An 18,862-nucleotide genomic window follows, 5' to 3' on the forward strand; every position below is an offset into this window, starting at 1 on the left:
TAAGTTTTTTCCCTGAAGGAGATAATTGTGCTATAAGTTAAATTGCATTAAAAAAATTACAAATTACACAATGGTGTAACTATTAACATAATTACAACTTATTATGACTGATTAAATATCCTAAATCATACAAGCTAAACATTTTTAAGAAAAATTTTCATACCTATGATCAGATCTGCAACCACAATACTCTAGTAACTAGTAAAATAGTATACTGTACTTGTTTATAGCAGCCGATCTTAAATAAGTTAATTAATGTTTGTTGATAAACATATGTCCACAAAACTTTCACGGAAAAGTGCATAAAAATACAAACTAGAATAAGCGTTCTACTTTAAACGACATCCTGACCAACAATTTGTAAAAGCAAAACTAAAAACATAAGGCCTAAAACATAATTCTTTTCAAACAAACATTGAAATTAAGTAAGAAATGTTGAATGGGATGGAACACTGAATAAATTATAATTAATAAAAGGCACTTTGGGATTTTGAAATTGCTTTAATTTCCTCTTCAATAAGAGCAGACTGTTTCATGGCATCTTCCATCAATTTTCTCAGTTTCTCTTCTAACTCTCTGACAAGGGAAACTGACCTCTTCTCTACTTCTGCATGATGTAAAGCTTCTTTTTTTTTTCTTTTGCATCCTTGAGGGCGTCCGAGTATCACAGATCAGCACAGAGATATGACTTTGCAAATATTTTGGAAAGGTCATATTTTGAACGCCTCCTAGCGCTGAAACTGCATCATAAACGTGTCTCTGTGCCATTATCGAAGATTCATGTAGGTTTTCCTCTAAGCATTCTCTGTTAATAGAGAACCATCTCTCGACACTAGAGTTCCCATGAGACAAACAGAAAACCACCTTCAAAAAGTTGACTAATGCCTGATAGTCTCCATTCTCTGGAATATTGCTTAGCCACAACTCAGCAAGAGAAGTGCTTCCAGATGAAAAATTTTTTCATTTTCTCACAAAATTCTGATGACTTACAAACACTTTGAATTTCCTGTCAACATTGTCAGCAACTGTTCCTGACAACCATTTAGTTTCAACAAGTAGTTTTAATGTTGTGGAAAACATTTCATGCAGTCGTCCTTGAAAAGCAGTATTTATTTCTCTGTTGAACATTTTACCTTCTGTAAAGCACTTCTTGTAGCATACCCAACATCTACATACTTTGGCTTAACTAAACTTTCTTTATCATTGATTGGAACATCTTTGATGAATTTAGATTTCTCCAAAACATGCTTTACCACAAACCTCAACATGAACCTTTCCAACAAGTTATTTAAAGACTCGTAAAGGAGGGGAGCAAGTGGAGCATCCGACTGGAATTTATGCAAAAATGGCTCAATTTCCAAAGCTATAGCTTGAAAGAAAACTAACTTCGGAATCAGAAATTTGTCCCCAATAGATTTTGAAACAACACAAAAACTCTGGCAAGATGGAACACATTTCATTGCAGTAGCCTTTTCCACAAACATGTTCAAATTAACCATTAAAACAACACGTTCTGCAACACCAGAATTTTCCAGCCATCGTATTGCACAAAACTTTTTTGGAAAATCTGAAGATCCTAAAAACTGAACATAATTTGCTCTTCTTTCTGGTACATGCTTAAATAAATTATACAGAGCATGAAGGAACTATACAATTTTCCAGTCTGTGGCTTTTATGGCAGCTTTGAAGGAACAATGCAATGTGTGTAAGCCACAACTACTTATGTCAAGGAATGAGGGATCATTTTCACTTGTAACTACACTAGAGTCCCGTTATAGCGAGGTGTCACGGTTCCGGGTTTGATCCTCGCTATAACTGTGTCCTCGCTATAACCGAATTGGACAAATTTTGGCCCCCAAAAAATAAAAATAAACCGAAAATAGCATAAAAATTGTGTTTAAACCTGTATAATTGGAAAATAACAGGTTATATTAACGAAATCTTAATTTCTGTGAGCAGATGTGTGAATTCTCTTTAAAACGATACCCCATAAGTACGGATGCGATCACTGATTGCGTCAAAATAACCAGAATACCCTGCCACACCACGTAAGTATAGAATCTTGGCCCGCGGCCGACACAGCATTGTCCTGCTATTAGAGGTGGGTCGAAAAGTATCAACCTAATACTTTGTTACTGATATGCGCCTGTATCAGGAATGGCAAAAGAGTAATCTTGAAAAGTGAGAAGTACTTTAGTATCAGTTCAGAATTCGCCTTGAACAACACCACGGCCAATGTGCGCAGAACCCGATCGCAGATGACGGTCACTTGGGCGGAGCTTGTGAAAGGGGAGGGAGCAGGAACGACGAATAAGGGATAAAGAAGGGAAATAATGTAGGGGAGGAAGCGCAGGGGAAGGCGTTGAAGGAGAGGCGCAAAGCGAAATTGTTACGAGTCGTTTGGTTATTGTCCCACATCAAAGTATGCTCAGTGCGCAGAGCGTGCACAGTCTCGTTCAATAATAAAACTAATGAAATTTTAATATTAAAAAGTACATTAATACAAGATATAATATTTATATTTGTGCACCTAACAGCTATGAAAATGCAAATAAATTCTCAGTTGACCCTAATAACAGATGTAATCAACATATGGACTTTTTTTTTTCAAAAACAATTAGTAACTAGTGTTTTCATACATTAAAAGATTACGATTTTATCAAAAATTAAAAATAAAAAAGTACAGATACGTACATTAGTGAGCATACTATATCAACGTTTACTTTTCAAATGTTTCTTCAGATTAGTCGATGATGATTTATAACTCAGTTTTTGTTTACACAAATTACAATTAGCAAACTCTTTATTTTCCGTAAAAAAATTCCACACAAATGAAGTCTTTTTCTTGCACTTATCCATTCCTTATTTCACTATAAAGATACTAACTACAAAGCATGACAGCCCGCAACAATGTACATGGTGGTAATTAATACACGGCCAGGACGAAACTGCAGTGAATGTTGAACTGATTGATACTGGCTGTATCAGGCTGGCATGAGAGTAACAGAGGTAGAGAATTACCGGGCGTGATGAATAATGTATCAGAAACACTGATACCTTTTTACGCTGGTGATGACGGCACGGAGGATGTGTACCCTGTAACGAGAATGCTGATACCTTGTCGCTTCCTGGGACCGCTACTGCTCTGATACAAAAGTATCAGATACTTGTAACTAGGTACATTACTGTATCAGTTTCAGGTTGGAACAGATACCGATAATTGCTGTAACAACCCACCTCTACCTGCTATCTATTGACGCGGGCTGTCTGCTAGCGGCCATGTTGGTTCGGGATGTAGATAACAGGTGGTGCTAGTGTAGCGCGACGATTTAATTCCTTACAAAAAAGCAGTAGTGCGGCTGCGGCAACGCACGTATGCCTCAAACGTAATAGTCGCTGGAAAACTATATACTTTTTTCATTTAATGAAACCTGTCAACTTTTTTAGAAAATAAATTTGGGATTAAACTCAAACCATCACCACCCCTTTCCCGGACAGATACCACAACAACTGACCGAAACAAAAGTTACAAGAAAACTGCCCTAGCGATTCGGAAATAAATACGGTAGTGCCTACTAGAGGTGTAAAAGTAACGAAAAAATGTGTACCCGTATGTATTCGTTACTATAACAATTAGTACTCGTTACTATCGTTATGTTACTCGTTACTTCTGATACCGCATAAGGCATAACATGCTATGTTTTGTTGCAGCAACGAATCCAGTCGTATTGCGTACGCGTACAGTATGACGTCGCGTAAATAATAATAAATAGAATATAAACAATTAACAATATTTGATAATTAATAGTTTTTGTTAACCAAGAAACAATTAAATCTCATTAGAGCGGCTTTTTAATATTATCTCTTTTAAGATAACCAAAAAAACGTGAAAATACGCAATTATAAAAACAAAAACATACATATTTCTAATTTGTAAAAAATACTTTCTTACGTTGTTTCTGTTCCAATCTCAAACTTTGTCAACACACGGCACAGATAACTCACGGATGTTTGATAAAAGAAAGAAAGGACGGGATTCTATTTTTAAAGCCACGCACTTAGGTGGCGATTGCAAGGCTGAATAATGTGACAGCGTCAACGGCAAGACGTCTAGCGGCGAGCGAGAGGGGTGGAGATAAGCAGACAAATAACAAAAGCGCGCTTCAAGCGATCACGCCGTAAATTCCTCAAAAATACCTCGTTATAGCCGTGTTCTCGCTATTACCGTGCTCGCTATAACGAGATTCTACTGTATTTCTTCTTTCAAATGCCGGAGGAACTTAAAATTAACATGTGGTCCATCCATGGATATCTGCAGTATTTTTTTCATGTTGACTTCTGAAAGTCCTTCCACAAAAGCCTTAACAAGATCACTTTCTGAAGAATGTTCTAAAAAAAGCAGATCCAAAATAATGGGTATGCAAATTGTTTTCACTCCAAAACCTAACTGTTATGTCCATTTGACCTTTTTGAGCAACTTTATTAAGACTCTCATTAGTGGTGCACCGATATGACTGTACCGATTACCGATTCGATTACCAATTATGAGAGCAATAATCGGCAGATACCGATTCAGTTTCCGATTATAATGAACATTTTTTTTTTTTAAGTGTAATAATGCACACCAAAATTTTTCCCATGCGAATTTAATAACAAGATTAGGTAAAATTGAGAATAAATTTTTATAACAGTATAAAAATAAAATATATAAAATACACTATTAAGTCATTGCAAAGTATAAATTAAATTAACTTCCATTTATATTTGTTACTGTAAACAACTTGAACTAAAGTCTAATAATAATTATTGTAATTTAAATTGGCTAAGTTTTTGTTGCGGAAAACTAGCATTATTATTGACTATCGCATGAGGTTGCATCGAGAAATTACCGTTTAACAATGTAAACATGATGCTTTATTTTGTTCACTTGAGTTTATAGAAAAATGTTTTCACACTTCACTTTTTTTCTCCCTACTCACCATCTCACTATAATTATATAAAAATGACTCAACACCAATTCTAGCACATGTGATTTTATTTATGTTGTCTGAATATATAAAATTATAAATACTTTTTCACTTTTCACGTCACATACAAATAACACAACAACGGATAATGTTACCAAAGACGCCCATAATGAGTTTGTAAAACGCAGTGATAAACTCTAGAAGGTATCGGGGCCACGATTTTGAACCAATACTACAACTCGAAAAGATATATTTTCATAGAATCCACTGCAACTGCTTGTGGTATTTTGATTGCGTGCCATCTATTTTACGTCTCTGGCTATAGGTAATGTAATGTACAAGGCCACTAAACAAATAACAGAACAAAAGACAAAACGTAAATAAACGTGTAGGAAAAAAAAAATTTTTTTATTGTTCGAGGCAATGAGATTTATTAAACTTAACGAAATATCTGTAATCATGATATGACGGAGTTAGATGAATTTTGTAATATATACAAATATTACCGTATTTCATCCTAAAATGTGTAACAAAATATCACACTGTAAAAAACTACTTAATTACGCCGGGACGTAGATAATCGGCAAAGTAATCGTTTAGATAATCGCCGATTACGATTAATCGGAAAGTACCCATAATCGCCGATTACAATTCATCGGTATCCACATCGGTGCACCACTAACTCTCATCAAAACCAACAACACAGTATTTAACCTTCCTTCAATTTACGAATCAACTCTTTATGAAAATTTGGGGCAAGACCATGCACTATTGAGTATGCCAATTTTGTTCTTTATAGCTGCATTTTGCAAGCAATTTAAGTCTGGAAACATGATAGAAAAAAGATTAACACTACTAGCAGCATTTCGCATTGAGTTATGAGATGATATATTGAGACACCAAATAATTTCTGCATTTACCACAGAATCATTCAATAAAAAATGGCTTATGTTTTTAGATGTAGTTTTTTGAGAATGAATATCAGGTTGAGAATCTTGTGAAGAAGTACCAGCAACTACTTTTTCTGAGTTAACACTAGTCATGTCAGAATCTGTCCCAGGTAAGTCTTTTGGTTTAAGAAACACTCCCATGAGGAAAGATCACTTCCTAGCATTAACAAATTTAATCTGTTTTTTATTCGTCATGTGGCTAGTAATTGCTGGCTTGCCCATGTTACTCAAGCTGAACACATTCTGGCAAAAACTACAATTTGCTGCATACTGATTGTGTACAACTGGCCTCAACCATTCTGAAAAATCTTCATTCTGCAGCCATATTTTTTTAAAATGCAGATTTTGTATATTCTGAGAGTGACATCTTGGCTCTAAAAACAAAATTATAATTAATTTCCTATTAATCTTAAAAAGCCTATTAAGTACTAAAATACAATGTAGGTCTAACTTGCCTAACCTTTAATGAAAATTAAAAATCTTTTAACTAAGTTAAACTTAATTGAATACCAGAGGCCACACAGTTTGCCGCACTTTTTTTCCATGTTATTGTAAGAAAAAAAATCACTCGTGCGGCACTCTAGTTTTAACAAACTCCACCAAGCCACATGGTAAAAGATGTGCTATTGAGATTTCAGCTTGTCTTACTATATGACAATTTTTAACTACGCTTTGTAATTGTTGAATAAACTGACCAGTTGTAAAATTGAAAAACAAAGTAAAAGCTTACTTTAACAAAGTTTCCACAAAACATTCAAATTGTCACAAAAACGCATCAACCACAACATAACTAGGCCTATACATTCACGGCACGCGTTCCTGCCACTTAATCCAGGTTATAGTTTCACTTCACCGCAGAATACACTTCAGAATAGGTGAAAACTTGCTGTTCAATAATATATTACGCAATACAAACAACCACTGACTAAGCACAAAACCATGCACAAACCGGTCATGTCTGGCAATCGTGCCCATGGACAAATGGATTGGCAATGTTCGGCTACTTCCGCAAGATACACGAAAAATACGACATTCAGTAGACCACAATATGGTACACTGGCCAGAAAGACAGCACGTTAATTTGATTCTGTCTGTTTACTTACGCACGTTGTATAGTAATATTATCAGGCATATGGTACAAATACTATATTAATGGAATGTCAGTACCAACTTCCAAGACTCCGATGTGCGGTGCGACGTGGGAAATTCTGCATTTTTTAAGATAGTATAAATTAAATAGCGTGTATGGTAAAATTTAATTAGCACTTATAAAAACGCTGAGATTTGCAGTTGCCCTTAAATCTTACAGAGGAAATGTTGCTATAATGTACAAATTCACAGTTGACAAAATAATTACCACCAGCAAAAAAAAATCCAGGGTCAAATCACTAATTCCCTGTATTTTTCCTAGTTTTCCATTGCAAAATGATATTCCCTGTGATTTCCCGGTTTTCCAGGATTTCCCTGTGTGTGGCCACCCTGCTAATATATAAGAAAATGTGTGTGTTGCCTAGATTGGAGAAAAAAAAATTATATCTGTATTTAATTTCCAGCTTCCTGTACTGTTATGGATCTTATTCTTATATACTATTTTATACCTTTATGATTAAACACTACCAACTACAGAAGCACAAATTTCTCAAAGTTAGAAAAAAAGTAATAAACAAAGCAATTAGGTTGAGGTGGTCGCCTGACCTGGTCACCAAACTGCGTGCAGAGCTCCAGCTGTTAACGCACCATTCACAAAACGCTCAAGATTAATTAAAAGTGTCTGATTACGAATAGCATTTAAGAGCAATTTCACTCGTCTATACAAGTTTCATTTCATGGTTGCATCTATAATGAGCACCTATTGAACTATGAAAAAGGGTACACAGGGTGTTTTCACAGACTTTTTAGGTATGAAATATTCTACATACACTTTGATTAAAATTTTAAAGTTTCTTAGCTCTTAAAAGTTTCAACAGTACTAAGAAGCACAGAGAATTTTTAACTTTAATATTCCACCATAAAACTATAGTGTCACTGCTTGAACTCCCATAGAGGCACATTATCAATGCGAAGACTGCACACATCAGGAACCTGGCGCGGAAGGGCTGTCAGGCGTGTGATGTGCGAACCGGTGTCCCCCTTAGCGCCATTGAGCTTCTAGAGCTGAGCGCCCATCCAAACCTTAAGTTTATGTCTGCTGTAGCCAGGCTCCTGTGCTAGTTTAATGTTCTGTAAAAGATTATCCCTATAACTATCTATGTGTCAAAGTTTAAGTTGATTGCATCTAGTCCTTAATGTAATTGATGGCTGTATCAATTTTTTAGTCGCTCTAGTTTCTGTACAACCCTAGCAGGGTGGCCATTTTATTGACAAAACCCATTTCCAGGTTTTTTCCAGGTTTATTAAGGTTTTCTAACATATGTCATAAAATTATACTGTGTTAATAATTTAATATTATGTAAAATTGAAAGTATTCCTGTAATACTACATTACTTCTGTGATAAAAGTGTATTTCCTGAGCATTATTAAGTAGCTCTTGTATTCTGTATAAACTATAACAGTAGCAATCAACAGCAAAATTTTACGAAAATACAGCATTGGTATAAATAATACAGCAAAGGGAACAACTAAAATTACTTCACCAGCTGCAACACCACACAGTTTACACATTATTTTAATAATTATTAACATAAACAATTTAAATTCTCACAAGTATCTTTACTAGTTGAGAGCTATAAAACATGTTCCTGACTTTAAATTCTTCATATTGACCTTTCATCACATTAATATGCACATTATGAATTTTGAGTAGTGAAAGTACCTCCCTACTTGTCCCTCCTGTTTTTTTTTTACTATTCACTAAAAATCATTTTAATACTGCCTGTAGAACAAATGTATCTAAAAACTAATTATAATCATAAAATCTTAATAAAAATATATGTTTTTCCTTATGGACGCCCTTAAAAAACTTATTTACTAAGATAAATAAAAAAAAAAAAATATGGCACTATCCGCAAGGCTAGTTCCTTTCCATACCTGCCAACCTCAAAAAACAGAAATTAGTACAATTTAAAAAAGTACCAATAATTTATGCGACAAAGATTTAACAGCTGTCATTACGATGCTGATCCTTCTGCAAAGACAAACGAACTGCGGATTTTGCCTTCTTTAAAAAATCAAAATTAAAATCATGTTCATAGCACTTCTGTCGGGCTGCCTGATACTTTGCCAAAAGAATATTATATAAAATGTCATCTGACATAGATGCCCTGAAGGTGGTTCTAGTTTTCTTTACCCCACTGAAAACTCTTTCGCATTCTGCGTTACTATGAGGTATGACCAGAATTGACAGCATAGTGAAAGCTAGTCTATCAAATTTGCGGCAACCATTAAGTCCTTCAATTTTGCCGATTGTGGACCACTGAACATCCATCCTATCAGACTGGTTAGTCAGAAGATCATTTTCTATTTGCAGAGCACAGAATTGTTCCTGGAGCTAATCATTTGCCTCTTCACGTGTTTCTTCTCCTTTCACAAGCAACATACAAGGAAACTTATCAACAAAGAACTTGACATGTGAAAAGGAAGCAGATTCAATATTTTTCAAGTCTGCGACTTCAGCATGTATTAAGTTTCATTCTCTAAGGGAAACTTTAAAAAAATATAATCACATGACAGATGAAAAAACTTTCTCACAGAACTGTAGAATACCACTTTTTCTGTCGGTTTCAATGTAGAGACAACCTGTAATGCACTGCTACCTACAACAATATCCTCATCATTCTTCTGATTTACTGATGTATTGTACTTCACATCACGTACAGGGGTTGACTTTATAACTAATTGTTTAACAAACTTGATGAGCAAATCTTTCAACAGTTGAGAAAGCATATTTCTTAATTTGTGAATTTGGTGCTCTCTTGACTGCAGTGCAACATTTACTGTATCAAAAAGTGGTATTACATGTAACAGGAAATAACACAGAGCTTTGTTCACATCATCCATAAGAAACATAAAACCTCTTTCCTGCTGTGAAAGTATCTGAGAAGTTTCTTCTGTTCTTGATCCACATGTAGTTTTTTTCTTCTTAGAAACAGGGTCTTCTTGTGAAGAAGGTCATTTTGAAGAGACATTATCAAGCATAGTCTTTTTCCCCGAATTGACTTCTGACTGGCTGCTGGTACTGGCCTGACAACTACCAGCCGATACATTAAGAACTAGATGCTACCTGAGTAGCAATTTCTTCCTTGTAGAATTTAACTAAAGGCTGCCATAAATCCACTAGCAGTTTCAAGCATACACCTAGTGAAAGCCAGCTCGTACATATATGTTTCAGCACCTTTTTGACATCAGTGTCATAAGGTTTTTGAAACTCTTTCAGTCTGTCTTTCCGTTTGCTGCTTTTGTCAAAATAATAGTATATATCTACCAGAATCTGTCCACATTCATTTTAAGACCCTTCGACCCCTTCTCTGCAGCCAAATCCAACAAATGACAGGCACAACCTAAGACTATGACATTTTTCTGATGATTTTTTAATACAGCTGCAACCCCATTTTTTTAACCAGTCATGACTGCTGCATTGTCAGATCCTAGAGCAATACAATTTTCCAATGGTATGTTACCATCTGTAAGTGTAGCTATAATCATCTCCCCTATGTTCTTACCTGTGGAAGAACCCTTCAACGACATGACTGATAGCAAAACACAATTCACAATTGAAAGTTTAGTGCTGTAATAGGTCACAACTATTGTGTACAGCTTCGATTCATCATTGCTGCCATCTGTTGCCACCGAAAAAGGAACAGTTTTTAACAAATCTGTTACACTCGTTTCATGTTGTCTTGCCATTTCGCCTATAATTGCTGTTGTCTTTGTGCGTCCACAACCATACCGTCTTGCAACTTCACATTTTGTAAACATTTTCCGAAACAGATGTCCGGCATGATCCGCAACAGAAACAAGTGAATTATGCTCAATAATGAATGCAGTGAAGTAGCAATCTGCCCGAATTACACTGAAATCATCATTCGGAACACTGAAAAAGTTTTTTATATTACTTGAGTTGGCTTGAGCTTCAGCTAGCTCATTGTTTTTGTGCTTCAATGACTTTGCATGCAATTTTAAATCACTCCTTCCACCATGCCCAATATTTACATCACACTTGCACACTACACATTTCGCAAAATTCTCACCTTTTTGCGAACGTACTGACCAAGGGAAGTCTGCGCAGTACGACTGCAGAAACGATTGTTTGTAAGTCTTATTCTTGTCACCGCATCCCGCCATATTATAAATACTAGGGTTAACCAGTGCCGTAGCACAACTTCATTCAAAAATATCAAAATGCTAATAGCAAGCAGTATTAATTTACTACAAATACAAAATTACTTTTGTTCACAATGACACGTAACAATCCATTGTGCGGTACCAATGGTAATATATTATATACTCTCTTTTCTATGGGTAATATCACAGAATGTTCTGTGGTAATATGGCGGAAAAGAAAACAAGCTACAAGCAGAGGTAGTGCAGCCACTAAGGTAAACACTAAATTCTTCAGTAGGCCTACCAAAGCAGGCCTATTTAAAGATACGTGTTTCAATTTTCGCTATTTAAAACATTCTTTCATTTAACTTTCTTCGTATACACCATTCTCTTTCCCGTTTAACCATAAGCACGACTCAAATTGCCAGCTCTCATAAATATAACATGAAATATCAATGCTTCAGTAATCCATTAATTCAAAACTTTGTAAATAATGATGGCACATTTGACGGCACAAAAACCAAGAACACAAAATGGTTTCGTTTGCCGAATGCCGCCAAAGTCCTTCGATTGTGCCAAAAAAACTGTTATTGAAGTGATCGCCCGTGAACCTACACGCACACAAGTGGGGTAGCATGCCACAACAACATGCAAAAATTTTGAAAGAAAAAAAATCTTAAGAAAAATTATATAATTCGTAAAATCATACAAACAACAAATATTCGTACAAAATACGAAAAAATCATACGAGTTGGCAGCTATGCCTTTCATGTCCACCATTATTTTGTGGTTTTATTCTGCAATAGAGCCTAAAGTCTTTCAAATAACAAATAAGGTAATAGTTATCACGTTATCAGTCATGGTTCCTGTTTATTACTATCAAAGGTAAAAATCTTCAGATGCAAAAGTAAAAAAGAAACAAGAGAGAAGAAAGAAAAGTAACATGGTTGCTAAAGGCTTGAAATTCCAAAATTCCGTGACTTTTCCAGATCTGAATTAAAAAATTTCCCTGACCTTTCAGACAAACAATCCTGCAGCAACACCTGATGTTAACACTTTTTCTGCTGGAAAAGAAGGTTGTATGTGCAGTTCAAATGTCCCATTTTTATATTAAAACATATGAATATCAAAATTAATTAAAAATTACATAACAAAACCACTTTTCTCAGAAGAAAACACTAGCACAGGATTTCAACTGCACCTATATATTTTTACTCAGTGGAACTCACCCCATTAATATTAATTATTGGTCATTCTGAAGGAAAGCCTCATTTATGGAAAAAAAAGTTATAAGTTGTATTTTTACTCCCTGACACAATATACAATCATTCAAGTTTTCTACCAGTAGTACTTTATATCACACATTTAATGGCGTAAATGATGAGACCCCGGACAATTTAAACGCTTCATACAGTAAAATATGGGAAATGCTTCCGCATAAAGCGGGAAAGTGATGCATTAATGCTATGCGGAAAATTATAGAAGTAAAAAAAAATAATCACGGAAATTCGTAAATCCCGGGTACGTAAAAATGATGTGTTCATGTATACGGTCAATCATGTTACATTATAAAGTAAAGGATAATAGTGTTGTAAGACTTTTATTCTGATATAATGAGAGTCTTTTTTTTCTAAAGGTACAGTGCAAGAATTGCTTGCTCGAATTTCAAGTTGTTGAAAAGCCACGAGCTTGAGTTCAAGTATTAGTAAAAACTCGACTCGAAACTCGAATTTCGAGTACTCGCAGGTCTCTACAAATTACTTCAGTTAAATAATTTTACTTGAAACTACTCATTACTGAATACCCTAAAGAAATAGGTTACATATATTTATATGACAAACTTTTGATTTAGACACTGATTATTAGTTGTTCCCATAAACTAATCTGGAAATCTATTAATCCCTTTAACAAAATCTATAACACACTGTTGACCAAATAATCATCATCGTCACACAATTCGAAAATGAATGTTTGTTTACATTTTTCCGCTTTTTGGTGCGATTTAAAATGCTTTCTGCTTGATATTAAGACGCTGTTCCAACTATATGCCAGCGCCCCCGGCTGACATGGTATGGCCACTCACGTAAGGCTGTTCCAAACACCGCCACCGTTCGCCCAATCATCTGCTTGCTTTTGTATTTATCGGATGTCGCTGTTCGAAGATGACGTCAGTGCCCCGAGCGGTGTGCGTAGGCTTTAAAACTTCACCTGTTTGTCTTATCTATCCAAACATTATGCCGGAAAGGAAAATAAATGCCGTATTTTTACGTATTTTTGCAGTATATTTTTGAGTTTAACATTATAACGTGAGCGTGTGTAAGCTTTTGTTTGCTTTAGTGCATTTATGACTAATGTTCAGTGGCGGCCATGTTGCGGTGTTTGTTTACCAGTGACGAGACAAGTCTTTTACCCAGTATTTAAATTTCTCTTAAAAACACTGCGATTTCACGTTTTAATACTAAATTTCGTGTAAAAACGCTGTGTTATGGCGATTACGCGTAAAAACTGTACTTTACGTGATTTCGCGTTTATCGTCGTTTAATCGCGATCGCGAAAAGAACAGGCCCCTATGCATGACTTATTAAATGGTTTGGTGTGCTTTTGTTTACTCTTTTTTTAACAAACGTACTTTTCATGAATATGTTTATTTTTTAAGAATAACTTTACTTAATTTTTATTCTGCAGAAAAGTTTAAAACACGTAAGTAACGTAAATGTTACTTAAAAACGTCAAGCAACAGTTCTGAAGCAAAAAATATGTCGGCTCTTTTGTGTTACGTAGAGATTTTTTTTGTCTTCAGAGAGCGGTAATCGGCTAAAAGGATCGGCATGCATGAAGCCGATCATGCAAATGACAAAAATGACCAAAATCGGCCGATCTTAATAATAGACAATCGGCATCGGCTCACCCCTAATTTTTAGAAGTTTCAGACGTGTTTTAAAATGGGACATAATAATTAAAAAAAGAGATGTTATGTATAAAAAGTAAGTACACTAATTATGGTATTATGTGGAAATAGAACATGATACAAGTTAAAGGATGGATTATAATGCATGCAGTAGTGCATCATTTTAGTATTTTAGTTTGTAAGTTAAAGTTAATTAAATTGAAATGAAAAAGTTTAAAGTAAAACAGTCATACAGATAGTCGAATGATTTGAGGTTAATGATGAGAGTGTAAGATGAATTTGAGCAGATATACAATAGTTAAAAGTAATATTGACCCTAGTTTTAAGAGAATTATGGTACACAGTGAGTAGACTTTTTAATGGCAATCAAAAAAAATGGAAAGAATTGATTTTATGGCAGGAATTATTAAATAAGTTAATAATGTTTTATAAGTTGTACGAGTTAAGAAGCAGATAAGATAAAAGTTTTAAAGATAGTTTAAGAAAAAAATTTGAACGAACAAGTACAGTAAGAAGTTTAATAAGTAGTGGTGCAGCGATATGACTACCGATTACCGATTCGATTACCGATTATGAGAGCAATAATCGGCAGATACCGATTCAGTTACCGATTATAATGAACAAATTTTTTTAAGTGTAATAATGCACACCAAAATTTTTATTCCCATGTGAATTTAATAACAAGATTAGGTAAAATTGAGAATAAATTTTTATAACAGTATAAAAATATATAAAATACACTATTTAGTCATTGTAAAGTGTAAATTATATTAACTTCTATTTATATTTGTTATTGTAAACAACTTGAACTACAGTCTAATAATTGTAATTTACAATGGGTAAGTTTTTGTTGCGGAAAACTAGCATTATTATCGACTATCACATTAGGTTGCATCGAGAAATAACCGTTTAACAATGTAAACATGTTTCTTTATTTTGTTCACTTGAGTTTATAGAAAAATGTTTCCACACTTCACTTTTTTTCTCCCTACTCGCCATCTTACTATAATTATATAAAAATGACTCAAAACCAATTCTAGCACGTGAAATTTTATTTATGTTGAATGAATATATAAAATTATAAATACTTTTTCACTTTTTACGTCACATACAAATAACACAACAACGGATAATGTTACCAAAGACGCCCATAACGAGCTTGTAAAACGCAGTGATAAACTCTAGAAGGTATCGGGACCACGATTTTGAACCGCTACTACGACTTGAGAAGATCGATTGTCATAGAATCCACTGCAACTGCTTGTGGTATTTTGATGCGTGCCATCTATTTTACGTCTCTGGCTATAGGTAATGTACAAGGCCACTAAACAAAAGACAGAACAAAAGACGAAAACGTAAATAAACGTGTAGGAAAAATGTATTTTTTATTGTTCGAGCCAATGAGATTTATTAAACTTAACGAAATATCTGTAATCGTGATATGACGGAGTTAGATGAATTTTTCTAATATATACAAATATTACCGTATTTCGTCCTAAAATGTGTAACAAAATATTACACGGTAAAAACCTACTTAATTACACCGGGATGTAGATAATCTGCAAAGTAATCGTTAAGATAATCGGCGATTACGAGTAATCGGAAAGTACCCATAATCGCTGATTACGATTCATCGGTATCCGCATCAGTGCACCACTATTAATAAGGTTTGTATACTTATTTTGGCCGTGAAGTTTGGTTTACCCATTATAATAATTCGCACACAAAATGTGAAACTCCTACACTACAAATATAAACCATTCTACTAGTATACATAGAGTTATATAATAAGTACACGAATAATTATATTTACTTTTCTTTGGCTTGATAATATTTACTATGTTATTACAGGTTTTTACAGGAAAATTAGGTGTTGTTTTTGTGGTTTTGTTGCAGATTGAAGTTAATTTCAGTGTTATTTCATAATATCGTGATTTGCAAAATTTTATGTGCCCCTGCTTATTAATAAAAAATATGTGACCACAATAAGCATATGTAAAGGGTCCTCAGTGACCATGATTGATAACAATATGCTACGTGGCAAGAGTCATGGATTCAATCACAACACCCCAGCGTTTCTCAAATTTATGAGCACCGAGTGCTTCCGAGCCCACTATCATCTTAGAGGTCGTGTTGCTTTAGGAATCTGTGCAAAACAGTGTGGCATAAAATCTTATCAAGACAAACAAAAACATAGGTATGGAAAAAAAAATTCAAAATCTTAAGGCAACCAGGCTGCTTTTTTTTATGAAATGGGAAACCACTAATAGATACTCCAACTTCATCACCACATTAAGCAGAGATAACCCACATCAGTGACAAAGCATACCTTGGTGTGTGCCTGCAGGTGTCTCGTAGTGAGAGTCACATGTAGAGGACGAAGACGAGGATGATGAGGAGTATAAAGAGGCCCACAGACTCTGGAGGAGTCTCTCTTGGACAGACAAGCTGGGAGCAGCTGTTGTGGACGGGATGTGTTCACTCTCGCTCGAAGACACAGAGGACACAGACTGTGCTGCTTGTTCATTGCTGGCTCGAGTGAAGGGATTCTCCTGAATAAACATCAAAATAATTCATGCTCCAACAAATTGTCCGGCATCTTTTCACCCTTCAAGGCTCTGGGAGACTAACCCACCAACCTGCGCAGTGGCCCTGTGGGCTGTATGACAAACCAGATTGTTTCAGATTCATCTTTACACTTTAGTGATACCACTACCAGCAGGCGTTACATCATTTAGGGAATTTTTCTTAGGAACTGCACATAAAAACACATATGATAAACATTGTAAAGGTGGCCTCGTATTTGAGAACAGCCATTATATTTTTCTATTTTTAAATTTTTCATTTATTTATACATAATTTTCACCAACAGCCGAGGACTTCAGTGGTGGGCACGACATACACAGACAAGGGCACTGATCGCTGAAGGTACACACACACTCCCCCCGTGTCGGCACCAAGACCCAGCAAGCACTACCTGAGGAGAATCCACAACAGGTAGGCATAACTGCAGTTGGCCAACATATGCAATGAGACAGCAGACAAGAAAAGACCAAACAGAACAAATACAAACATATATAATTGACACGAAGTATACAAATAAAATTATACAGAAACACAAAAACTAAATATGAGACATAATAAAAAACAAGAATCTACCAATAAAATTTTCAATAGAATTAAATAAAAATTACAAGAATAATTGGAATGACATGAATGTAAACAATAGCTTTTATAAGAACTACTGAGATATGATTATGTGAATTTATTTCACAAGTTTGCTTGATAGAGTTCAAGTATATTAAAATTGGAGATTAATCTGTAAATGATATTGTTCTTATTATATAAGGTACATAAGGTAGAGAACAAATGGCTATGGAATTGAGGAACTCTAATTCCTATATTATCAAGAACTTGTTGAGAAATAATTTTGAAGTTGTAACAGTTCTTTAGAGGTAATGGGATAATCCCACCTCAGGCTGAAGTGTATTTAGAATATTATATATTTTCTAAGTGAAAATTTCTCAAATATCTTAATCATATACCATATTAAGTTAACAAGTTTGTTCTACATAAAGTTCTTTCAGTGAACTACCTAACTGGTCATCAGGTCTTTAGACGTTAAGATAGAGTTAGCTAAATTAAAACTACATAATTGTGCCCTAGAATCTTGGTGGAAAAAAAAAAAAAAACACCCCCTTCAATGAAAATACAAAACTGGGACGTAAAATATTTCTTGTCCTCTTCATCAAAACCAGACTTAGCAGAACTCAAATATCTTTCCTTTTCAATTTAACGGTTAGTCATTCTTTCATTATATAGAAGAGTATGAAGTGGTACGCTGAGGGGAGTATAAAGCTTAGAAAGTATATAATATTCTAAATACACTTCAGCCTGAGGTGGGATTATCCCATTACCTCTAAAGATAAGATAAGTATGCTGACCACTACACAACTGAGGTAAGCAGGTCCTATCTTAAAAAGCTTAAGACTTCAAGTGTATTAAAGCTAATCTGAAGAATTTTGTATTCTTGCAAAGGTTTTCTTTTAGTTGATATTATGTTACAACTTGTTCTGGTGTAAATACAATACGTCAATATTGTGCAGCTACTAACAGTAACACCAGACTAGCTGTTGAGTTATTGAAACCAAACGATGAAGCACTCACCCTCTGGGGCTGGAATGTTCCTCCCTGGGTGCCCCCGCTTTCCGAACGAACCAGAGGAGTCGTGTCGTCCGCCTCGGAGTCGCTATCTGTGTCCGAAACATGCTCATCATGAGCAAACACTCTCCGCTTGCACACGGGGCAGACTCGCCGATTCTTCGTCAACCAGGGGTCAATGCACTTGCAGTGGTAGGCTTTAAGTACAAAACCCAAACAACTTGAGTTTGAAAGGTTATACATAACAGTCAGGATGGAATGCATTCATATTGCAACAGCTCAGAATATATTAAGCTGAAATTTTTTTTTTTTTTAAGAGAATATTAAATGTACATACCATACCATTTCAGATTAAGATAGATAAAAAAACTTTTGGGCCTGGTTGGTAAAACATTATGACCCCAATAAAGTGAACCCCTTAAAAAAACCTAATTATAACAAAATACTACTAAGACCCAGTCAAAACTCTATCCAACACAAGGCATTTTTATCTTTCTATTACAAACACTTTTCTTCTCTTTCAGATGTAAACTTCTTTACAACAAAGGGATAGAAATGTTACTTCTTATTGTATTTTTTTTTAAATGGCCAAAATTTATTAATTTTTGATCAATTAT

General features: G+C 34.9%; 1 protein-coding gene across 1 annotated transcript in view; it reads right to left on the reverse strand.

Moving 5' to 3' along the window:
• The window catches only part of LOC134531086 (E3 ubiquitin-protein ligase RNF13), a 99,027-nt gene that overhangs the window by 16,285 nt on the left and 63,880 nt on the right, over positions 1–18,862 (reverse strand). Inside the window, exons 6-7 of the mRNA XM_063366621.1 lie at positions 18,252–18,442; positions 16,414–16,636 (exon numbers count right to left, since the gene is read on the reverse strand). Of these exons, the coding sequence (XP_063222691.1) occupies positions 16,414–16,636; positions 18,252–18,442 (414 nt within the window). The remainder of the gene's footprint in view (positions 1–16,413; positions 16,637–18,251; positions 18,443–18,862) is intronic.

Source organism: Bacillus rossius, chromosome 3, assembly GCF_032445375.1.
Source record: "Bacillus rossius redtenbacheri isolate Brsri chromosome 3, Brsri_v3, whole genome shotgun sequence".
Classification (NCBI taxonomy): Eukaryota; Metazoa; Arthropoda; class Insecta; order Phasmatodea; family Bacillidae; genus Bacillus; species Bacillus rossius.